General features: G+C 45.7%; 1 protein-coding gene across 1 annotated transcript in view; it reads right to left on the bottom strand.

The window, feature by feature from the left end:
• Positions 1-1,352: 1,352 nt before the first annotated feature.
• Positions 1,353-25,996, bottom strand: part of LOC135914310 (nuclear pore complex protein Nup54-like) — a 32,383-nt gene continuing 7,739 nt past the window's right edge. Inside the window, exons 6-10 of the mRNA XM_065447099.2 lie at positions 25,181-25,329; positions 22,733-22,840; positions 14,529-14,648; positions 5,800-5,913; positions 1,353-1,752 (exon numbers count right to left, since the gene is read on the bottom strand). Of these exons, the coding sequence (XP_065303171.1) occupies positions 1,636-1,752; positions 5,800-5,913; positions 14,529-14,648; positions 22,733-22,840; positions 25,181-25,329 (608 nt within the window). The 3' untranslated portion in view covers positions 1,353-1,635. The remainder of the gene's footprint in view (positions 1,753-5,799; positions 5,914-14,528; positions 14,649-22,732; positions 22,841-25,180; positions 25,330-25,996) is intronic.

The following is a 25,996-nucleotide window of genomic DNA, read 5'->3' as shown; positions in this document are numbered from 1 at the left end:
AAAGCAAGAGCGTTCACCCTGGTTCCTAAGCAGCTGGTTGAGCTGACCACTCTTTAATAAGAACGTTATTAAATGCCTTGTTTTTTCCACGTCCCACTGCACAATGCGCAGCAGCTTAGCAGATAGCCGAGCAAGCTGGAGTGAGTGTTAAATCTGTCACAATATTCTGCTTCTACATGATTACCTTTTGTGTCAAAACGTGATGACAAAATAAAACCTAGGAAGCGAAACCGAAACTAGCTCGTAGAAAAGCTACTACAGTACATTATTTGGGCAATGTGGGGCTTTCCAGTATTTCTATAGGGTTTCGAGGTTGAAGACCTTCAATTAACACATAAATATGAGAAGTCTGAAATGTATGGCCAGTACTCCTTTAAGGTTTTCGCTGAGTCAATAAAGCGTGACCCAGCAATTTTTAATGCAACGGTGCTCACGAGCACGCACGGGAAATCACATGCATGGGAAATCACGTAGGTAGTGATGAGAGCCAGCGGTGCTTTAGTAAACAACCAAATGCCAAACTGACTGCGAGTCCACTACCACTATGTAACGAGAAAAAAGGAAGTTAACCAAGGTGCCCGATTTTTATTAATCATATCATAAGAAGGCAACAAACAAAGACACCAAGGACAACACAGGGGAAATTACTTGTACTTACTAACTGAAAATAAAGAAATGATAAATTAATGGAATTGAAAGTGGAGGAATAAAACAACTTGCCACAGGTGGGGAACGATCCCATGTCTTCGCATTACACATGCGATGCTCTACCAATTGAGCTACCACAGCGCCGTTTTCCCATCCACTTTCTGGGGTATTTGTGTGTTGCTACTAGAACTAACCCTGGGAGTGTTATCCAGTGCCACCACTCACAAACCTTAGCGGCGGATGTGGAACATCCTTTCTGCCGCAGACGTCACAAGTACGTTACCTTTTTGGGTGAAGGCAATTGGTCAATAAACTGACACGTGCTACCCGAAGGCATCAATGTTGCCGGATTCGAGACCCTCGTTTCGTACGAAACGAGAAGAAAGGGGGTTAACCGAGGGGCCCGATCTTTATTAATTATGTCATATGAAGCCAAGAAACAAAGACACCAAGGACAACACAGGGGAAATTACTTGTACTTATTAATTAAAAATAAATAAATTGTAAATTAATGGAATTGTCTACCACACGGTGTCTACAGAGCCTGCTATATCACTTGCAGCTATAAAAATTTAGCACTTACAGATTGTTCTATTGGTGCTGATGCTAAGAGATGGACTCATGACACATGACAGCAAGCAAAAAATACATTTTTTTTCTGCTAAAGCACGCATGACAACCAATTTAGCAACTGCAAGAAGACATGCTGGTTCTCACTTTATTATTTTACAATTTACACTGTTGCTGCTAAAAATATAGCTTTGTCTTTAAAACTTCAGGCAGCAAATCGTAACACAAATAGGGGATATTCAAAAATTGTACTCGCAGACTTTTCTGCATGAAGCTTCGCTACAGAGTATAATGTCATAGAAAGGATTGCGTGTTTCCGGCTTCTATGCCGGTTGTGATGTTATTGTCCCTATGGCATTATGTGTGGCAAGAAAGCTCGCAAGCAGAACCTTGGGTATCCCCTATTTGCTTGCTCTGCTATCTTCTTGGGCCACCTGCCACTTGGAGATTGCTTTCAATATTCTTCAATTCTTCGAGGTCATTCTTAATAATCTTCACCAACTCAAAGATGCCCTTCTGCTGGCTGTTCAGGTGCTGAAACAGATACACACAAAGTCATATTACCCTCCTCACGTAGCATTCATAATTCATTGCAAACACTGCCAACTTGGAGCATTACTGCATGCAAATTATGGCTTTGAGATGCTCAGCCACTGTCTGCCTGTTCTTGCTCATAGGATTGGGAGTGGTCGTATATCTTTATTACCAGATCAGATTTAGCAAACTTTCTAAATCAGTCATCCCTGCTGCTACACTCATGTGCACTGTATTTTAGTTTCAGTGTCTGTATTTTTTCTGTGCTTGTATAGTTGCACTTTTTTGTTTCATTATTTTTCATTTGTTGAGTTTGATGTAGTATTTCTTTCGGCGCCTACTATGTTTCTGCTGTTTTGCTGCCGAGAAATGTAAGGGTCGGGACACCGTCAAACTCTGCTGAGCTTTTTCTCTCGATGCGCCTTCACTTTTGTGACAGAGAATAAAGGTCAATAATTCAATAAGATCTCCAGTGTTACACTGGCTTTTTATCACTTGACTGCAGCACTTAATTATGCAATAACTAAGCATGCTCCAGAACCTCGGTGGTACAAATTCAGGTGAGAATTTCAGGTCTGCCAAATTCTTCACAAGACCCAGCTTGAGTCGTCACTGCAATCTATTTTTGTTTCGTCATGGAAATTTCTGCCAATCTAAGTAATGGTAGAACCACTAGCCCAAGATAATGACGTCTGTAACTCTTTATGTGTCATGCTCGAGTTTTATTTGGTTCCAATTTTCTTTTTCTTTTTGGCAAAAGATGTCAAGGACAAGCCTGGCTCATCCACATATTCGCGTGTTCTTTCTAAGGCTGGTAACTAGACAAGCTCATCCATTCCATATTAACATTCTGGTTAATCCCCTCTGGTTGCTAGAGCCCCTAGCAAATCAATCTGTCTGGCAACAGGAAAAATGGTGACTTCCAGTCATGTGCTGCCGAGCTCATCGTGAACGCGCTGATTTCAACTGTTAGAGCACCCTATTTACTCGAATCTAATGCACACTTCTGAAACGATCAAACGGGTCCAGAAACTTCGTGCGCATTTGAATCGAATGCGACCCTAAATCTGCGTTGCCATATAACAACTGCATTTCAAAAAGGCCTTCTCGTACGCGCTTACCATCTAGCTGTCGTAGCTTCTATGTGCTGTAGTGTGTGTGCTTAGGTTAGTCCATTGTCTGTCTTCCCGTTTTCTGCATTTGCTCGATCAGCATGACAGTGCCGACCGCCAACACACGCCGAGTTCATCATGATGCCACAATTAAAATTAACATGATCATGTCTGCGGAGGGACAGAAATCGGCTGCATAACGGGTGTTCGGGGTTCCCTAGACTTGTGTGCAGGGCTGGCTCAAACACAAGGTCAGATGTTCTTCTTCGGCGGCTATTGTGTACGGTAGGGCCGCGCGAGCCCTATCCTGAAAGAGATCTGCAATGGGGACAGAGTCTGCGCATCCAAGCGCACTGCGCTGTGTTCTTGCCGCTTAGTTTGTGTTGAACCAAGAGGCAGCATGAAGGACATTTCGCTTGCTCCTGCTAGCTCATTTCCTCATTCCAGCGTTTCGATAGCGAGTTGCCGCGGTCATCAAGTGAGACGCTTTCATGTTTGCTTGTGTGCGTGCGTGTGACATTGTGCTTGTTAATTTAGCAAGCAAATGTTTACAAGTTTATACGACTGATAAAACTACTATCCTTACTTTGCATAGCTGTCTACTAATTTGCTACCACAATCGATGCTTCACCTTTCAGACGAACTCTGCGTTTCTTTATTCATCACAACTTTAGTGCATTGGGTGTAAATCTGTTTTTCCAAATGAGGGAAAGCTGTATTTCTGCATGAAAGCATGAGGTGCGTGGTACTGTAAAGGACTTGTTTTCCAGGTCCTGGCAAGCAGGTGCATGTGACAATTGAGGGCGCATTAGAGTCGAGTAAATACAGTAATCAAACTCGGAGGAGTTGCTCCTGCATACAAATCTTGACAGTGATGGCAGCGTTTTCAGTGAAATTGATATGTCCAACAACTCAGATATTGCCACAGCCAATAGCATTGATACTATTTGATTTTGTTAGTTGGTATTTTCAGAAACTAGTTGCGAGCTTACTACCCACATGTTACATATATTTCGAATCTTAAACGATATCCCTATCCTGAGGTGCAATATAAGAAAATATCATTTTCTGAATTAAAAGAAAAATTTCGCAGACACTTTAAAGGGTTAAGGACTGAGTCTGGATTCCTGATAAAAGAGGCACTTGACTCAAATACACCTTGAGCCAAAATTTAACTATCTTATGCCAATCTGATCCCAGAAGGTTCACAACATGAAAATTCTACTGCATGATCAACGGCCGCCAAGAAATGCAGGGGAACTAGTAAGAGGCTACAAAGTAGCTCTAGCAAAAGCGATTTTAAAAATCCGCAGCTTGAAATTTAAGAAGCCCACTGGAACGCAATGTATACAGGGTGTCCCAGCTAACTTTAGCCAGAGTTTAAAAATACGCAAATGCCACGTAGCTGGACAGAACAAAGGTAATGTTGTTTACCATCGCTTGGAGATACTCAGTTTTTTTTCTATCTGACTAATTAGATAATTAGTTCTAATTAATTGATCAACTTCTCAAATATTATAATTAGATGAAAAGTGTGAATGAGAAAATTGTAAGAGACATGAAAAACTCCCAATACAGCTTTCTGTTGCTCGTTACGCGCTGCATAAAAGTGTTTTTCTGATCGTGAAAGAAGCCCGCAAATTCACGAAAAGCTGCCGTACGAGTGGCCGCTCGAGGTGTCCCCGCTATCTTGAGGCTCGAGATAGCTGGGACACCCTGTAAGAGCCCTTTTCATAATTCTACAGGGCCCTCTTCCATGCTGCACATTTGCCAAAATACTGGTTCACAAGCTACAAGCTGCACACACTAGCGCTCGTCCGTTGCATACAGTTTTCCTATGAATGATTCATTTACGTCTTTCATATCGTAGAAGCACCAGCTGTAGACATACCCACCAATTTTACAACTGGCTGCACCACTACTAGCTTGGAAAACTAATTTATGTATGCCTTAGTGGAAAGCTAGCATAACAATTACTATTAGATAAACAAATCTATTGTAGGTGAACGCTGTGGTTTTCCAGGAATGACAACTTTATAAAACTGTGTGCAGCTATAAAAGGTGGCAATGTTGTGCTGCGAAAAAAACAAAGGTGTTTGGCCCATTATTACTTGCAGAAGCAATATGCACACCCAAAAACTACACACTCAAAACAGTCAACCATGCTAAGTAATAGACAAAAGCTTGTGAATTACAGCTGTCACATAATAATAATAATAATAATAATAATAATAATAATAATAATAATAATAATAATAATAATAATAATAATAACAACAACAACAACAACAATAATAATAACAACAAAAGAACTAAAGAAATGCAGTAAAGATAGGGGGCTACAGGCTACTGCACAAAACTCCGCATGAAAAATTAGGGTATGAAGGGTCAAAAAAAAAAAAGCACTTGCTGCAATTGTACAGCAGATGTACCAAGCATGGAGCTACACAAAAGCTACTTAAAGTACAAGAGTGCAATGGTAGGATAGTTGGTTGAGCAACATTCTGAGAAAAAAAAATGCTCTATCAAGTAGCCCAACCATGCAATCACATAAACTATTTACATTTAGGAAGCTAAAACCACGAAACTAAAAGCATTAATAAACTAATGGAACAAAGACCAAACAGTCTACCCTATCAATGGCCCAGGTTATGCATTTCTAGGTTTATGAGTGAGAAGATTGTTTCTTACATGGTGTATCGTGCCTTGAAGAAAGCCTACAACACTGGTGCATTCACTTTATTTCAGTAAAGTTTGACCGCTTTATCCCCAGCCCACTCCAACAAGACACCCAGTACAGATAGAGAAATTGCTTCTTTGTGATTTAAACTGTAGCTGGCTGCTACTTTATGAAATGCAGACACAAGACAAACCAAACATAAAAAGAACTATGAATTAGTCATACATTACCAATCAGAGAGAAAAAAAAAATTACCTCTTTGAGCTGGCTCATGGAATTGGAGTCAAGGCTGCAGTGTATTGCCGTGTCAGTGAATGTCATCTGGTTGTTCTGCAGCTTGATCTGTGACATCAGCTCGTTTAGGCGCCCCTGCAAAAGATTTCCATTCAGTGGAGAATGCTTTGCTCACATTCATGTTACTTTTGTTTCAGAGTTTTATACAGACTTTCACAAGCACACACGCAACAACATCAGGGAGTCTAGGATTTTGACGTGTTGATCAGTTTTATTGACATACAATTTTTATAAGTTAACATATTTGCAAAACTACAGTAGTTGTATGTAAGCCAAACCTGCGGTTTGCCTTGCATAACAATGCACAGGAATCATACTCTTTACTACATTTGGACTTTTCTGTGCGTAGCCATTGCGAAAGCTTTTGGAAAACTGCCGACCACTGCATGTTTAGACTTACTCATGCATAAAGCCTTTCTGCAGTTCAACTGTTACTGGGCCGCTAGAAAGAAAGTATTCCCTCTGGCAGAACTGTTTGCTACCAACATTACTTGGTCAAAGGGCTGAATGATGCCACTAGATTATAGGATTACTAAAGGAATGCAACTGACTATGAGTATATACACATATGAGTATGAAACTCAATTGAAGGGCACACCTTTCCTTCTCTCCCCATTACAATTGAAGCTGTTGGTACTAAACTTATTACCCTTCATGGCATATTGGGTTACTGGAGAAGTGAACAGCAGTGACACCTTATGTGTTGTGATGCTTTATCCAACCTCAATGCAGTCAAAACGTTCATGTGTTACATGGGTGTGCTTGTCCACGGAAAATAAGGAAAAACTGCAGGCTAACAATTACAGCTTTGCCAACACTTTACGCCAGCATCTAAGTTGGGTGTTGTTGGTGACTGCAATAATAGCCCTGTGTACTTTCTGGCTGAACTCTATGCTACAAAATGGGGCCTTGTGTAGGTCTCTGGTAAACTAGCATTCAAGATTACAAGTTAAAGCTCTCTTGGCAACAACAAAGGAGTGTGCTTGCTCTTTAGGCATGGTGAAAGGAGTGCAAGACCAGTTTCCTTTGCTCAGCCCTCGTTAGCTGTTCATGCTGGTTGACATGGAGAAGTAGAACCAGTTTGGAAACAGGTGAGCCTGTTCTTGACCCCGACCAGGATGAAGAAAAGACTTTCTTCACCTTCTGCAGCCCTGACGTTTAAAACCACTCATCACAGCTTCATTTTCAATTTTTCATTTATTTTTGCCCTCAGGGCCTTTCGGCATTACAGAGAGGGGCAGGTATGTCAGCCACACAACGTGATCCAGACAATATAAATGCATATACAGTCGCTGACTGATTTTTCGGACTACAAAAATTCGGACATGCTCGATTATTCGGTCAGCTTCGCAGCACCGCCATTTGCCCCATGGACCATAATGTATAACAACTGCCGAAAGTTCGGACACCTTGCAACCTCTCGTCTGATTTTTCAGACACTCCTTGAGCCAATTCGATCGAAAGCACCATACACTGACTCTGACCGATGCATGGTTCGACTTGCTGAACGCCATTTTTGTTTTGAACGGAGCCTCCTTGCTGCCCCACGAAGTGACGCCACTGCAAATCCCCACTCATCATCGTTTCTGCCTGGTTCGTGGCTACAGCAGTTCCGGTCTCAGCTTAGTAAGCCATGTCAAGACAATCCATCAGCTGATTTTCTTCTTCGTGCACGACGCTGCGAGTAGGCCACATTTTTCCTTCGTGTGACTGGTGTCGGCGTGACGGCGTGGTGATGTTTGCTTTGTGTGCTGTGTCAAGGTTGGGGTGATCCAACGTGGCATAGAGAAACATCGCGTCAAGTGTTTAGTGGCGCTGACAGTGCCCACGCAGACTGCACTAGGGAATGTCGGCAAGCAGGTGTCAGGAGGCCTAGGATTTGTCGCCTTCCGATGTGCTCCCTACTGATGCCAAAAATGTTCTACCAAGACCTGCGCAGTGGTTGCATTGCAATTCCGGACACCGTCTCGTTTGACAGTTTCACCGGTGCTGACACTGCTGTACTGACATGCGCAGAACTCGACGACGGCGAGATCATTTGTCAGGTTTCTGCTGCACTGCCGGACATTGACTCCGAGTCAGATGACGCACCATGTGCTACGCTGCCGCCGCATGCGGAGCATGTACAAGCAGTGACTGTGCTTTCAGCCGCCTATAGTGACCGTACAACCCTCTCCGAGATTCAGGCTTATCTCATTGCGCGTAAACCGAACAGCGTGCAATGGCGCATTCACGACTTCTTCAAGCCTACTGCCGAGCGCGAATAAGTGTGTGGAAATAAAGCATTTCTTTTTTTTTCTTAATCTGCTTTTTCAGACATCTGTTTATTCGGACATTACTGCAGTCCCCGTGAGGTCCGAATAAACGGTCGGCGACTGTGTATTACATGAACACAATAACAATAAAAATAGAAAGAAATCTTAACACAACAGTAATGTAGATAGTAACAACACAAACATAACACAAATATATAAAAAAGAAAAATGCTAATAAAGACGTAAGGCTAGCTATCTAATTCAGGTGCAATGATATCAATTATGGTATGTCTAAAGTGGCAGTAATAACACAAATAAATCATACAACAGTAATGGAGATAGTATTAACACAATTAAAAAATTAACTGTAACGCAAGCGTCTAGAAAATTCAGGAGCTGAGGTTGGTTATGACATGTTTAAAGTTGCAATAATAATACAAATGATACATAACACAACATAATTGAGATAGTTATAACAAATACCTCATGTTTGGGGCAGCATAGCATTAGCTGCTTTTGCGCCACTAAACCACATTTAACTAACTATAACATAACAGTAACTGAGATAGTTATAACACTAGTGTAACACAAAAATTATTGTCACACATAAGTTAGATATGTAATTCAGGTGCAAAGAGGTTAGTTATGGCATGTTTAAAGTGGCAGTGATCCATGATACTAACAATATTATGAGGCAGCTGATTCCATTCTCTACATTCTACAAGATTTAGGATGAAATGAGGTTGAACAGGTAATAGTTTTACAGAGGGGGAAAAAAACGTTAAGGGCATGATCGAGGCAACATGATGTCAATGTAGGAGGAGTGATAAAGAAAGAGCAAAGAATTTGATTGTGGTAGTATATATTTCATGGAACAGAGTGAGACATGATATAGCTTCAGCTTCTGACGTAAGACGAGCCTCTGTTGCTTCACTAAAAGAACGTATGGTTGCTTCGATGCTTGCAATCGTTACATGCGGGGATGAATAAATCCTTTCCCAAAATTTGCCACCATTTGCCATTTTCACCTGTGCCTGCCACTATTGTGACTCTGTGCACTGTGGCAGTAGACTTACTACAAACATGGTATATAACGTATGTATGCAATTATGATGTAGGTCAGCTTAAACTGTCACAGGCATCCCACTATATGTATGGCAGTAGGACAAGTTATTTCTGTGGTTTTTGCTCTCATCTTGCCATTTTTAGATCAATGTACAATATTGGATTGCTGTGACAGTCCAAAGTGCAACACGAAAGAAAGTTCCCATGTCATTAAATTCCCTTTTGTCGGGATTGTCAAAATGCCCTAATAAAATGAAATAAAAATAAGATGTGTGGCTCGACTACAGCTTGCCTTCCGGGTCGGGTGCACACAGAGCAAGTTAATATTTCTCAGCCTAACACAGGTGGCACAAGTAGATAACAGGTTGCAAGTTGCACAAAGCGTTCATGGTGTTATGTGGTTGTGCCAGAAAGCATACACCCTACTGCTTAAAGGGGTCCTGAACCTTCCCTCGGTCTTGGTGAAATAACAAAGTCCGTGGATAGCATACGCTGCTGTGAACATCACAGCCAAATTTTGCAGCTGTGTGTGGCATGTGGAGTTTGCAAGCAGAGCGAGCGCAGTCACCCTTTTCTCAAACACTCTCTTTTCAACAGAAGCCTCCTCCCCCCTCTTTTCGGGCTGCTATATTTCGTCATATAGAAGGTTTCCATAGCGGCTGCTATTGGCCAAAAGCTCTTCCTACTGTTACTGGGTGTATTTATTGACGCAGTTTAATAAACATGCTGAAGTAAGCGAAAATCTGGTTTAAAATTTTTATAAGAGCTATGTACTTCCAGAAGCTGACTGTCATCAGCTCACGCTCAGCTGCGGATGCCTGCGTAGAAACTGTACTATGGCCAGACTGCTTACTGGAGTTGTAGCCATTGGGTCTATCTAATTTCTATAATCTTTGAATTGTCAACTAGCCTCGAACCACGCAAATCTTAGTCAGACCAGACATATGCTTGCCAACACGTGCTTGCTCATGGCTGCTTCTCGCTAGATGCCTTGGCAGACTGCTTCCTATTGAGCTATTGGGCAAAATGCACAATTTGGATGTGGCTACTACAGTAAAACCTCGTTAAACCGTACGCGCTTAAACAGTAGTTTCGTTTTAAAAGTAGTAAAGTTTAATCCCCAAATCAGTGGCCATCGAACATAATGCGTTTTGTATTGCATAAACCGTACCAGCTTATTGCGTACGTATCGGGTTAACATGTAGTGTTTCCACTTTAAATTGTGCCATCACAGTGGTGCGTCGTGCCCATTGGGTGGCCCGGCAGAACAAGAAGCCTCGGAGATCAGAACAAGGGCCTCAAAGTGCCCTGTTTGTGCATGAAGTGACATCAACATCAACATTGCTGCCAGCGCCGTGCCAGAGCGTTGTGGCATCGTGTAATCTAGGACTCGCGCATGAAGGATGGAAAACTAAGGAGGGGCCCTGACATCACTCTTTGTGAAGCTAAGTGAAGCCGGAAGTTGTCGTTGCTCCACCATCATGTCGGGCCAGTTCTCCTCTCTCGCTTACATTTCTCGCGAAACCTTGCCGCGCTGCGGGCAACCGAGCTGCTTGGACATGCATGCCCCACAAACCAAAGGATGTAATCGCGATGTCTCAGTGCATTACCGTTGCTGAAGTCTTGTTGAAATTCGTAAGTTCAAAAGTTCATAATGAACTTCGCAAATCGGGCCATGAGGTCGAATTGGCTGCTTTTACCGGCTTTTATGAATATAAACATGCTTTATAAGACCAGCCAACTGAACTGTTCTCATCAACCACAGGTACCGGCCGCTGCCCAGTTCTTGTGGGTTTTTGAAAAGGTCACCTTTATCGCTACCTTCTACTTGCTTTTCTCTGCTTGGGCTTCCTGGGGCTCTCAGACGGACTTGCGAGCTAGAAGTCTGGCGATACGAAAGAAATGCACACATTCTCATTGCACTGCAAGAATGTACAGGGGACACGTGCGACACGCCGACCCATTTGCGATCCATTGGGAGTTTATGAGCACAAACACATATTCTCGCTGTGACTTGAGGAATTGTCGTGCTTTATTGAACAAATTTTGGGTGGCCGTGCTTCACTACAAGAGCGCGCCGGCGAGGAGGCAGAATGTCATTTCTGGCTCCGCATTTAGATTCATTGACTGCAGCCTGAGGTGCCTTCTACCCACAGTAAGTGAAGCTTCACGAAACCAAAGTTTTGTGATGGCGGCGCACGGTGCTGCAGAACAGTATGCCTGTAGAACCAGCCTACGTGCGACCATGGAACACCCGTTGCATTCGCAGGCTTACATTCTGTGGAGCCTTGCTCACTCTTGCAATGCACCCACTAACCTTCGCTTCCCTGCACCCTGCAATGAAAAAGGCACCCCGCGACTTCTGCAGTGCTACCGCGCCCGTGCACGGAGAATATGCAACGCCAATGAGGAATCTGGAATGCGAGTGTTTGCCGAGGAGAGGGGGCTGGCTGAAAAGCTGGCTCACAGCTTCAGTAAGTTTGAGGCTGCTGTCGTCGCTGCTATGCCATCGCAGCATAAAATGAAAACAAGACTTTTGTCCCACAAAGTGAATAAATACTGCATGTTTTTGCCCTTTCATCACACTCTCTATGAGTTCCGTTTTTTACAGGTAGGTGGGCGATCTCATGGTACTTTGCTTAAGCAATACTACCGTTTAGTATGTACTTTTTTTGAGCGCTGGCCAACTACGATTTAACGAGCTTCCACTGTATCTGTCGGTCAAATTGGTACAGGACAAAGCTGGTCCACACTAAGTAGGACAGCCACACTGGAGCACTTGAGATCAAGAGCGCACTCCAGCCCTGTCGTGCAGATATTTAGCCCCTACAGTTGCATGTAGTTGCGTTTGCAGCGTAGAGTAAACACGGCGGCCATCGTGGAGTGCTGCGACGAGCCCACATGCTGAGCTCGCTGTGGCTCGCTAAGGAAAATGGCATGGTCTGATTGGTATCTGTGGGTGACGTGACTCCAGACCCGAGTGCCAACATCTGATGAATAGGCCGTCTCCTGCTTCCCGAATTGCACACCCTCGAAGTGTGTGACCATTATGGTCAAAGCTTGTTACGTTAGGAATTCTTTCAACGCGAGCCTAGAGTGCAGCATCCATCGCTTAGCCGATGTGTGTACTGCCAATGTGCTCGCATGAGCAAACATGAAGAAGCTTGTTCGACCCTTGCAAATTGTTTTATTGTCTTAGTGGTAAGCCCAAAACCAAATGTGTTACTCATGTCACTCAGTGCAAAAATAGCTGCCCGTAGCTATCCAGTACACTGTACAGCAAAGGCATGAGGCAACGTGAACTTAGCCATAAGCTCAGGGATAGTCTGTGAGTTTGGTGCAATGTAGGCGTCAAAATTGGAAGTATAGTGGCATCCATGTGAACTTTCAAAATCAAATTTGAACTACACCCTCCCAGTGAAGTTCAGTAGGTGGAGTGTTGTGGGCACCACCTCACTTTGCCGTAGCCTTCACAGTGCAAGGCGATCAAGAAAGAGTGGAAGCACAGCAGAGGGGAACAAAGGCAATCTTTCATTGCCATTAACTCTGCTTCTGCTGAACGCATTGAAATACATACTGTGGCAAAGTATTTCTGAAATAGCCTGTTTTAATGTCAAATGCATTTCTTAACTTCAATAAAAAGTGGTTCCGGACCTCTTAAAAGGCACATTAAAGGCTCAACCAGACGTACGCGTTCCAATGCGCCCGCACGCGCCGCACCACGCCTGGGCGCGTACGGCGTCAGGCGCGGAGGCTGTTTCGCGTGTAGGCGCGCGGCGGCGCGGAGACCTACAACCGCTAGGTTTTTCGCGCCCGCGCCGGAAGCTGCCGCTCGCGTCAGTTGCATGACGCACCTCACATGACCACGGCAAGCCAACGTCACTTCGGGAACGACTCTTCGCGCGACGTTCAGGCAAGCCCGGGTAGGGTGGCTAGAATGGGAGGTGTCAGCATCGGCTGGGCTGCGCCGCTTATGGCGGTGCGGCATTTTGTCATGACAGCGACAGGTGGCGCGCTCGTCGTCTCCGAGATGCTTAGCGTGATGTATTTGAGCAATCTCTCCGGCTCCACGCGCGCGTCGTGAAGTCTGTGGTGAAGTTAGCTTCGCCTTCCCCGCTTTTATTGTGTTTTGTTGCAATATGTAACACACATGCTTAACATGGCCGTTAAGCGAAGGCTAGACTGCCTTGAACATGGCAAGCTAGCAACACTGCGCCGCCGCGGCGAGACGCGCGGCTACGCGCGGCAACTCGTGCATCGTTTGGGTGCGCGCCCTCCTCCTCCGTCGGGCGCGACGCGACGTCGAGTCAGTGCGGCGTGTGCGGACGCATTGGAACGCGTACGTCTGGTTGAGCCTTTAAGAGAAACACTAAGACACTTTAGACTGATAAGGTATTCTTCTAGAACCATATTTTCGGGTATTTCACAGTAAAAGCTTCATTACAAGAGGAATTGAAGGCTGAAGTTCCATTTCCTGAATTTGGGCCTATAACTCCAATGCCGGTACATCTATGCAACATGATGAATTTAAATGTATGTTATTGTATTTTGACCATTGTGGCACACTAAAAGTTCTCGAACACACTTAAGTTCAGTCTTGGACTCCTTGGAATACAACATATTCGATCTTTACCAACAGGAGATTAACGATAGTCCCGAGCAGACATTCTCAAAATCCATGACATCACAGAGAGCTGGTATGGTAACTTCAAAGCAGCTTCGATTTCTTGATCTTGCATCTTTTCTGACTTATCAAGCCTCCTCTCATAAGAAGGGTAATTGAGTAATACAGTTCAACATATTGCTCTCTTTAATTCCCTTTAATGTGAGTAAAGGCTTAGCAAGACAGAAAATGGGGGAGGAGGATAAAATCGTGGCAATATAATTTTCAAATTCCTGCACCAGCAACCTGAAGCATTCTAAATTCTGAGAGCATCTGTGCAGTGCCAAATAAATTAATAAACAACGATTACGCTATGCTTGAAGGCCCACCCCAGCCCCTCTTCCTCCAAGAAGGATTCAACTTCTCAACTTTAGGTAATTTTTCCCCCACAGGAATGGCCAAAATGGACAAAAACACAATGAAAGGTGACTGACATGTCTCTGGACCTTGAAGAACTGACTACTTGATAACGCATCTAGAGGATGGTAATCCAGATAGAATGAATGACTGCAAACTTGCAAACTGTCGACTTTTGTCACAGTCAATACCAACAGCTTAGCTATTCGCCATTTAGCACGCACTAAGAGTGACATCGCTGAATGTAATATACAGATAATACAGCTCTCGGACCAGCTCATCGGAGAGCATATTGAATATGAAGGAAACAAAGGGCAAGAATGCATCAATTAGCGAATTAAAAAACAAACCCTGAATTGTGTCGGCGCACTCAGTTCAGCCAGGTTGGACTCTAGCATTGTCCGCAGATGCTCCTCTTCTGGCTGTATTGCAAAGCCCATCTTGCGGCTGACCTCATGGTGAACCATGACCTGAGAACAGGTGAGTGGTGAACATACAAGTACACCCTTCTCAATTGCTTTACTTAAAGTTTACTGTCATAATTACACTGAGCACATTTTACGCCCCATTATTCAAAGTGAAGTGGCATTGGACATGGTACAAATTGTGAAGTGGGAAATTTACACAGGATTGCTTGGTGCAGCCTAAACAGTAAAAAGATTTAGTACAGTGCAAGGCAGCAAACGCAGGGATTTAGCGTTAGCGTTACACAATCTACACTGCACATGCCCAGTACGTAAGGGATGCCAGGGGTGTGGCGAGCGTATGCTATTTCCGAGATTAGGCATTCAATGCTAATGCACATAATGCCTGGTGTTGAGTGACATGGTGGTAACCGTCCAAGAAGGCACCGTAAGCTTCTGATCTATCAAGCTGTCATTTTGCATCATCTGGCTAACTCATGCCTGTATTTGCTTTAGATTTGTGCCATGATGCTATGACAACAAAGTATTAGTAACAACTGGACACTGTGTCCGAGATTTGTCCTACATTTTTTGGTGCTTTAGGCAAAATGAGAGAGCTTATGAGTTTTATGTGGCCTCTGAGATTTGTTGGTGCACCTCGCACAACAATCATTGCTACCTGATTTTAGAAGCCATTGATTATAAACTTTTGCTAGAACTTTCTATATTATATAGCTAGCGTTACAACTATAAATTCTGAAGTTTCTGATCTGGTTGGTGCCACCGCGGTCAATGCTGTGTGAAACATGCAGATACAGCGTAGGATTGGGTTGGTATTTGGTGCGCATTAGGTTTAGTTGTACTTTTCAAACTCCAGTAACAAATTTTGGAGTACTATTAAGGGAATTAACACTGTAAAACTTGCACTAATGACATGATCTGGAGATGCTGTTGCTGACCAAGTATGCACTGAAGTGCTAAATGACATGTTTTCTCAGTCCTTTTTACCATCCTCACATCTTACTCCTTTTTTGGAAAAAATACCTAAAAACTACTCTCGAATGGATCCCATATTATTTAATTGTAAAGGCACTGAAACAATTACGAATAAATCACAATTAAAATCTTCATGCGGTGTAGATGAAATTAATACTAATTAATAAATCCAGGTAAACTCGTAAGCCTTCTAATTATATGCATGTCTCTTTGACATCAGGATTCTGTAAAATAATGGAGCATGTTATTTACTCCCAGATTATAAGTTACCTCGAATCTAAACACTTCTTTACTCCCAGCCAACACAGTTTTCGCAGAGCTTGTTATTTACTCCCAGGTTATAAGTTTCCTTGAATCTGATAACTTTTTTACTCCCAGCCAACACGGTTTACGCAAGATGTTCTCCTGTGACACCCAGCTTCTTTGTTTCACTAATGATTTGCATTCCAATCTAGACACACGATTTCGAATAGGCTGTACGCATTTGACAAAGTACACCACACACTACTGCTATCTAAACTAAGTACATTAAACATTGACCTGAATATGTTTAATTGGATGAAGGCCTTCCTAATGTCCTAATGCAATGCATAAATTCTAATGAAGTTCTTTCAACCTTAATACCAGTTATATCCGGCGTCCCACCGAGATTAGCACTTTGGCCCCTCCTATTCCTGATTTACATCAATGACCTGCCTGATAACATCTCATCTAAGCTTTGTCTGTCTACAGATGACTACTTAAATACATTACAATAGTGTAAGTCTAGGTCCTTCCAATGGGAGCTCCCCGGATATTGCCATAATACCCTCTCAGCTGTTGCAAACAAGTGCAAGACCCCCTTATAATCACTGCAGAAGCTGCAGCACATGCCCTGCACTCTCGTGCATCTGTCCGAAAAGAAGGTGCTCTCCCCCCCCCCAATAGACAGACATAGACGGACTGATTACTCCTCATTATAAGTGGCTTCAACTCTACAGGCGAGGTGAACAAAGCATCGCCCCAAATAAATGTTTTTTTTTCTTCTTCAACTCTACATCTTTCAATATGGAAATCAATTATAATTGAATTACTGATTGACCGAATGAATAAACAAATATAAGCATGAACCAATCAATCAATCGATTATCTCACTATTGTATTGTCACGTGGTAGTGACGGCGAAGAAAGAAGCAGTATGGTGGAATACAAAACTAGCTTTTATTGGGCGAACCTGTGCCCACAAAACAGGCTACACTTATAGCACAACGAAAGCGGCGAACACAGTCGGCGATCGTCGAAAATCTGATCTGCGGGTCAAGCGCGTCGGCTTTTATACAGCAGTCATCGAATGTTCTAGACTAAACGTTGGGACCCGCATGCCTTCTACAAAGTTCTACACCATTCGCGTCAAGCGATGAAATCAGATAACACAAGGTTCCGCGACAACAGACAGCGGATAGAAGCATCGATAACTTTCTAGAAAGTTCGGATACATGCAAGCGCGTCCCGCGCTGTGCGATAACATTTGTTAGGCGGCTAAACGTGGTCGCCCGATAGAGACAAGTACACGTGTCATTACCCCCCTCTTAAAAAGCATCGACCCGATGCTGCAAACAAACGAAAGTAACAAATAAGCACTCGTAGCAATGAAAACAACAAAATAAGGGAAGTTCGTTAGCGTCCGTAAAACGGTTTAAGACGCACCACGTGGACCACTTCAGGTCGTGCGCGGCGCCGCTGTGAATGCGAGATGCCGTCTGGCACGACCTCATAGTCCAGTGCGCCAACACGTCGAATGACCTTGTAAGGTCCGAAATAGCGGCGCAATAGTTTCTCACTCAGTCCTCGTCGGCGTATCGGGGTCCATACCCAAACACGGTCGCCGGGCTGGTACTCGACGAAGCGTCGTCGGAGGTTGTAGTGTCGGCTGTCCGTACGCTGCTGGTTTTTGATCCGTAGGCGGGCGAGTTGTCGGGCTTCTTCGGCGCGCTGGAGATAGCTAGCGACGTCAACATTCTCTTCGTCAGTTACGTGCGGCAGCATGGCGTCAAGCGTCGTCGTCGGGTTCCTGCCATAAACCAACTTGAACGGCGTGATCTGTGTTGTTTCTTGCACCGCCGTGTTATAAGCGAATGTTACGTACGGCAGGACGGCATCCCAGGTCTTGTGTTCGACGTCGACGTACATCGCTAGCATGTCGGCGAGGGTCTTATTCAGCCGCTCCGTAAGACCATTCGTCTGCGGGTGGTAAGCCGTTGTCCTCCTGTGCCTTGTCTGACTGTATTTCAGAATGGCTTGGGTGAGCTCCGCTGTAAAGGCCGTTCCTCGGTCGGTGATGAGGACTTCTGGGGCGCCATGTCGCAGCAGGATGTTTTCGACAAAGAATTTCGCCACTTCGGCTGCGCTACCTTTCGGCAGTGCTTTTGTTTCAGCGAAGCGGGTGAGGTAGTCCGTCGCCACGACGATCCACTTATTCCCGGATGTTGATATCGGAAACGGCCCCAACAAATCCATCCCAATCTGCTGGAATGGTCGGCGAGGAGGTTCGATCGGCTGCAGTAATCCTGCTGGCCTTGTCGGCGGTGTCTTGCGTCGTTGGCAGTCTCGGCATGTCTTGACGTAACGGGCGACGTCGGCGGTCAGACGCGGCCAGTAATACCTTTCCTGTATTCTCGACAGCGTCCGGGAGAATCCGAGGTGCCCAGCGGTTGGATCGTCGTGTAGGGCGTGCAATATTTCTGGACGCAGCGCTGACGGTACAACAAGAAGGTAGCTGGCGCGGACTGGCGAGAAGTTCTTCTTCACGAGTAGACTGTCTTGAAGCGTGAAGGAAGATAATCCGCGCTTAAATGCCCTGGGGACAACGTCGGTGTGCCCTTCCAAATAATCGACGAGGCCTTTAAGTTCCGGGTCCGCTCGTTGTTGTTCGGCGAAATCTTCCGCGCTTATTATTCCAAGGAAGGCATCGTCGTCCTCGTCGTCTTGCGGCGGGGGATCGATGGGGGCGCGCGATAAGCAGTCGGCGTCGGAGTGTTTTCGTCCGGACTTGTAGATCACCGTGACGTCATATTCTTGCAGTCTGAGGCTCCACCTCGCCAGCCGTCCTGAAGGGTCCTTTAAGTTAGCTAGCCAACACAACGCGTGGTGGTCGCTGACGACTTTGAATGGCCTGCCATATAGGTATGGGCGGAATTTTGCTGTAGCCCAAATGATGGCGAGGCATTCCTTTTCAGTCGTAGAATAATTGCCTTCCGCTTTTGACAGCGACCGGCTAGCATAAGATATCACCCGTTCATGCCCGTCTTTCTTCTGGACTAGGACGGCACCGAGGCCTAGGCTACTGGCGTCAGTGTGGATTTCGGTATCGGCGTCTTCGTCGAAATGTGCGAGTACCGGCGGTGACTGCATGCGTCGTTTCAGTTCTTGAAATGCGTCGGCCTGCGCCGTTTGCCATTTGAACTCGACATCAGATTTGGTTAGATGCGTTAGCGGCTCAGCGATGCGTGAAAAGTCCTTGACAAAGCGCCTGTAGTAGGCACACATGCCAAGGAATCTACGCACTGCCTTCTTGTCAATGGGCTGCGGGAACTTTGCGATGGCAGCTGTTTTCTGCGGGTCGGGGCGTACTCCGGATTTGCTGATGACGTGGCCTAGGAACAGAAGCTCGTCGTAAGCGAAGCGGCACTTTTCTGGCTTGAGAGTTAGCCCTGATGATTTGATGGCCTCTAGTACTGTTGCAAGCCGCCTAAGGTGATCGTCAAAATTTCCGGCGAAGACGACGACGTCATCCAAGTAAACGAGACAGGTCTGCCACTTCAATCCTGCTAAAACCGTGTCCATGACGCGCTGGAACGTTGCAGGCGCCGAGCACAGTCCGAATGGCATAACCTTGAACTCGTAGAGGCCGTCTGGGGTGATGAAAGCGGTCTTTTCGCGATCTCTTTCGTCGACTTCTATTTGCCAGTAGCCAGACTTGAGATCCATCGACGAGAAGTATTTAGCGTTGCAGAGCCGATCCAATGCGTCGTCTATTCGTGGGAGGGGGTATACGTCCTTCTTCGTGATCTTGTTCAGACGACGGTAATCGACGCAGAAACGCAGGGTTCCGTCCTTTTTCTTTACCAGGACCACAGGGGATGCCCACGGGCTTTTCGAAGGCTGGATGATGTCGTCGCGGAGCATTTCGTCGACTTGTTGCCTAATAGCTTCACGTTCTCGCGTCGAAACACGGTAAGGGCTCTGGCGGAGTGGTTGAGCGCACTCTTCGGTTATTATGCGATGCTTTGCAACTGGTGTTTGTTGAATCTTTGATGAAGTCGAAAAGCAGTCCTTGTATCGTCGGAGTAGATTTCTGAGCTCTTGCTGCTTGCTTATGGGGAGACTTGGATTTACGTCGAAGTCTGGTTCGGGGACAATGGTCGGCGGGGTAGAAGCGGCAGAATCTGTGAGGATTAAGGCATTGCTCGTTTCCACAATTTCCTCGATGTACGCGATTGTCATGCCCTTGCTGATGTGCTTGAACTCTTGGCTGAAGTTGGTTAGCATCACTTCCGTTTTCCCTCCGTGGAGTCGAGCGATCCCTCTTGCGACGCAAATTTCACGGTCTAGCAGTAGACGTTGGTCGCCTTCGATGACACCTTCTACGTCAGCGGGTATTTCAGTGCCGACCGAAATAACAATGCTGGAGCGAGGCGGGATGCTCACTTGATCTTCGAGCACACTCAAGGCGTGGTGACTACGAGGGCTCTCCGGCGGTATCGCTTGATCTTCAGACAGGGTTATCGACTTCGACTTCAAGTCGATGACTGCGCCATGTTGGTTTAGGAAGTCCATGCCGAGAATGACGTCGCGTGAACACTGTTGGAGGATAACGAAGGTGGCAGGGTAAGTCCGGTCATGAACGGTAATTCTTGCCGTGCAGATTCCAGTCGGCGTAATCAGGTGTCCTCCAGCGGTCCGAATTTGAGGGCCTTCCCATGCAGTTTTAACTTTCTTCAAATGGGCGGCGATGTGTCCACTCATTACGGAGTAATCGGCCCCTGTGTCCACTAAGGCGGTAACTGCATGGCCGTCGAGAAGCACGTCGAGGTCGGTGGTTCTTTGTCTGGCGTTGCAGTTGGGTCTTGGCGTCGGATCACGGCTGCGTCGTGTAAAACCGAAGCTGGAACGTCGCGTCATCAGCTTGTCTTTCGTCGTCGTATTCTTTACTTCCAGACTTCGTCGGGACGGCGGCGTGTCGTTATGTCGTCGAGGTAGTTTCTTCGGCGTCTTCGACGGCGGCGGAGGATCTTCGTCAGTTCGACGAACAGCAACCGCACCTCCATCGGTTGCTGCTTTTAGTTTTCCGGGTATGGGCTCGCAGAGCGGCCCCGAGCTGGGCCGCTGTATGGTCGGCGCTGCGGTGAAAGGTAGCGGCCTGGTGACGGCGAACGGGATGGTCGTCGAGGGTTCCACTGAGTGGCGGCGAGGTAGTCGGCGATATCGCGAGGGCGTTCACCTTGCTGCGGGCGCGGAGCGTTCACGGCGAAACCTCGCAGTCCCATCTCCCGGTATGGGCATCGTCGGTAGACGTGGCCGGCTTCGCCGCAGTGGTAGCAGAGCGGGCGGTGGTCGGGGGTGCGCCAAATGTTCGTCTTCCTCGCGTAGGTGCGCTGGGCGACGGGTGGTCGTGCTGGCGGTGGCGGCGGCGGCGGACGACGGAACTGCGGCGTGACAGGGCCCTGGCGCGGTCGCGGCGGGGGACCTTGACGGCGTGCGACGGCGGCGTAGGTCATCGCTTCTGGCTGGGGCTGCCGTAATTCAGGTTGCACCTCAGGAGCTCCCAGTGATCGCTGAACCTCATCTTTCACGATGTCAGCAATCGAGGCTACTTGAGGCTGCGACGAATTCAAGACCTTGCGGAGTTCTTCGCGCACAATGGCCCTTATGGTCTCTTGGAGATCAACGGAGCCCAGCGCTTGGACGGCGCACTGAGGCGTGAGCACTTGGCGGTTATATTGCCTAGTACGCATTTCTAACGTTTTCTCAATCGTCGTAGCCTCTGTCACGAACTCGGCTACGGTCTTCGGTGGGTTTCGGATTAGTCCGGCGAAAAGTTCTTGCTTTACGCCTCGCATCAGGAAACGCACTTTTTTCTCTTCGGACATTTCCGGGTCGGCGTGCCGGAAAAGACGGGTCATCTCTTCTGTAAAGATAGCGATGGTCTCATTAGGTAGTTGGCCTCGGGTTTCCAGCAGAACTTCGGCCCTTTCTTTTCGGACAACGCTCGTGAACGTCCTCAGGAAGTTACTGCGGAACAGGTCCCATGTTGCTAGGGTGGACTCCCGGTTCTCAAACCAAGTCCTCGCGGCATCTTCCAAGGAGAAGTACACGTGTCGTAGCTTATCTTCAGAGGTCCAGCTATTGAAGGTCGAGATCCTTTCGAAGGTTTCGAGCCAGGTTTCAGGATCCTCCGACGTAGCTCCACGGAAGGTAGGGGGCTCTCTGGGTCGTTGAAGTACGATGGGTGAGACTGGGGCAGCCATTGTGGTTGTCTTGGCCACAATCTTGGTCTTCTCAGGCAGAAGTCCGTGCTCCGGGGGCAGCTGTTGGAGACGACGGCTTACTCGATGGTCCGTGACTACGTTGGTGCTCTCTTTACGGTCCGGGCTTGGATCACGGCTTGTCGGGGGCGTGCGGTACATGGACCAAAAGCACCTCCACCAGATGTCACGTGGTAGTGACGGCGAAGAAAGAAGCAGTATGGTGGAATACAAAACTAGCTTTTATTGGGCGAACCTGTGCCCACAAAACAGGCTACACTTATAGCACAACGAAAGCGGCGAACACAGTCGGCGATCGTCGAAAATCTGATCTGCGGGTCAAGCGCGTCGGCTTTTATACAGCAGTCATCGAATGTTCTAGACTAAACGTTGGGACCCGCATGCCTTCTACAAAGTTCTACACCATTCGCGTCAAGCGATGAAATCAGATAACACAAGGTTCCGCGACAACAGACAGCGGATAGAAGCATCGATAACTTTCTAGAAAGTTCGGATACATGCAAGCGCGTCCCGCGCTGTGCGATAACATTTGTTAGGCGGCTAAACGTGGTCGCCCGATAGAGACAAGTACACGTGTCAGTATAGCTACCATGACTACTATTACACAAGACTAGCTTTCTTCCCACTCACCTTCAGTATCCTATGGTACAAGTTCTGCTGCTTTCTCTGGTGTTCTTCAATTTTCGCTGCGGTATTCGTGTGGTGAATTTGGAGCTTCGAGATATCCTCGGCTATTGCCTGTTTGGATGAAAACACGAAGGAAAGAAAGTAAACACATAATAAAGGACATCAGTGTGCATAGAATTCCAGGTGACCTTCACACCTTCTACAGCAATGCCACGTAACAGACAAGTGACCTTGTACAGTTGTTATTATTGTAATTAATTATGCATGAAAAGACAAATTACACAATAAAGAAAATTGTTACAGAAAAGCAGCTGCAAATTTTTTATTTGTAAAGGCAACGCAACTGTGCACGAAATGCAAATGTGCTGTGTCAGCCATTCCCTGGTTCAATAAAGGGACAGTAAAGAGAAATGCTAACCATTTAGACTTCCTAAAGTGTTTGCTCAAAATTCGACTTCCATTGATTTCAAAGCAATAGGTTTACTATAGACAATGAAGGTCTGAGTTGCATTTTAAAAATTTTTCACCAACCCCTATCACTCAAATGTCAGCGTGATTTCACAGATTTCAGTGCTGTTTTTTTTTCCCTCCATTGTAGTTCAGTAAAAATCCTTGAAACTAGAAGTTCAAGCAAAACTTGGGTGAGTTGGTGCTCAGATACCATGGTATAAATGACCTCAACAGTCCTGACACAAACAAAAACATAGACACAAGTTCAGTCTGTAGGCGGGCCAGGATAATTTTTTGTAGGGGGGTGTCGACGGCTCGTCCGAAGCAGCACAGTCATGGTAGGGAGAGCGGCTGGATGGAGCCACGCCGCCGAGTATCCCCACCACCGCAAGGGAAAGCCAACTTCTGGGGGCACTTTTCCGCAGCTTGACGTTCAATATATAGGGAGTCATTGCTATTTTTGTTCGATGTAAGCATAATTTTTTCTATATATACTCATTGTAACTATACCGTGTCCAGAAATTGTTCGATCTATAGAATAATTTGATGTAAACGGGTTTGATATAGTCTGGTTCGACTGTATAGAAAAACACCCGCTTACTTTGAACTCCATACACCCCACAACGGTAATTTCAAACAAAATCTCTCACTCCTACGCAGCACTTTCCAGACAAACCTTAGACAAATGAGAAGGTTCGATGCGTTGCTAGCTACCGTAATGCTGCGTGCTGTAAGAATGACATGGAAAGACGCACTGGAAGCAGAGATCAAACCAGAGCAAGCAGACAAGTGTATACTCTCCTTTCCCATCCAGCTTAAACAGAACAGGAAGAAGCCCTAAGCATGTGCTCGATCACATCATCTCAAACATTGTGTACGTGGGAGTACGATGCACATCAAGCGCACCCATCCTTTCCGGCTCACCCTCGCGTGAGGTGTAATCTTTTGGCACTATTTTTTTTTAAACAACAATCTTTTTATTTCAGTTCCCAGTATGCACTGCAGACCGAGGAATAGAATTGGGCTGAAGGTGTTTTGCAACACCTGACAAAGTCCCAGCTTCCCCTCGGTAGCTCAAGCACATGCAGTCATGCACTTGGACTTTATATGGATCGCAGGTTTCTTCCGGCACCTGTCTTGCACTCATGGAAGAAAGATAGCTTTTTAAGTGCAAGCCCAGAGACGGTTTTGGTTTAGTGTAACGTACCGCACAATCTATTGAGCGCTAGTATATTAAAAAGGGTTCTCCTTAGTTCGAACTTCGTTTTATTAAATAACTTTCCGGTCAACCCTTGAAATTCGAATTAACGAGATTCTACTGCATGTACACGCACACATATAGAGTACCAGAAGTGGCCAAAATTGAGCAATACAAGAAACCAGAGGTGGTGTAGTCAAAGCAATACTATCGCATTTGGAAAGCTTAGAACATCAGGACTAACCAGTGGAGGTGCCACTGGTTCGTCAGAACCAGGATGATTATAAATGAACCTTTAGAATAGAGATGATGACACGAAAGTGAAGCCAGACCACTGCCATCTTAGGAGAAGGCATAAACTAACATTAGCTTATAGAGAATAAATGGAAGCACTTTCCTTACACTGCCTACGAGTTTAACAAGTCTACTTTTTCCCTAAAAATCCTGCACAATGTGTGTCTTTGTGTTGTTGGTTTTAGGTTAACTGAATACCATGGTAAATTTTATTGGACATCATGTAATCAGTATTCAGCTTAAGGTTATGCTTTCACCAGGAACAACCAGCTTTCACTGTCTGATTAGCCTAGCATTTATATTACCAGAGCAAACGCATCGGAGCTGTGAGCACACTCCACTCAATGCAGTTCCATTTCAGAGGAGAATTGGGGGCAAGTGCTGGCTTCATTTCTGCTAGTAAGAAGCCACGGGAGCTTCCACTACAGCACATCTTGGTCAGAACACACTGCGAACAAAATCAGCATTCTGTACAGAAGTGCCGACAATGGAGGCGTAAGCCCACTCACATCTAGCCGACACTGGTGTTGCTTGATCTCATGCTCCTGAAGTTTGAAACGACGCCGAAGCTCTGCAAATCCGATCATCGGCACTGGGATGAGTCGCTCCGGGTCTGGGTTGTCCAGCTTAGCTTGCTCCCACAGCAATGGATCTATCCCTGTATGAGGGAGAAAAGAAAGATGTACACAGAACAATGTAAATCAGTGTAAACAAATACTGAAACAAGGGCTGGTAATTGGTCAGGCTATACATTGAGCTGCTTTTGCAGGCGGCACCACTGATGTGATGACACATTCACTTTCATTCATCAGTGGCACATCTTTGAGTACGCACTAACCGCATGTTATGTGCAAACATGGTAAACCGAATAATAATTTCTCAAAGATTTCTTTGTTTATGTGAAAACAAAATTGATTTGTCGATTGATACACTACACTTATAGAGTTTGAAATCTGAAAGCAACACTGGGGCTATGAGAAAACAGTGTAGTGAAGGGCTCTGGTTTAAATTTGACTACCTAGGGTACTTTAACATGCAAAATAATGTAAGTGCACAAAAGCTGCATTTCGTTCTCATGAAGATGCAGCCACAGCAGCTGGGAATCAAACCCACAACCTTGTGCTCAGCAGCACAATGCCATGGCCACTGAGCCATAGCGGCAGTTGAAGCAGAGGAGAAACCACATGGGTGCACAAAGATGACTTATACGTTCAAACCTAGATATAATGAACATGGATGTAACAAACTATCGAATACTATAATAAAGTAGATAAAAAGCCTCACCACTATTAGTGTAACAGATATATGTTTATACAGATATTGAA

Source organism: Dermacentor albipictus, chromosome 3, assembly GCF_038994185.2.
Source record: "Dermacentor albipictus isolate Rhodes 1998 colony chromosome 3, USDA_Dalb.pri_finalv2, whole genome shotgun sequence".
NCBI classification, from domain to species: Eukaryota; Metazoa; Arthropoda; class Arachnida; order Ixodida; family Ixodidae; genus Dermacentor; species Dermacentor albipictus.
Note: the sequence above shows the minus strand (reverse complement) of the source record. Positions and strands in the feature narration are given on the sequence as shown.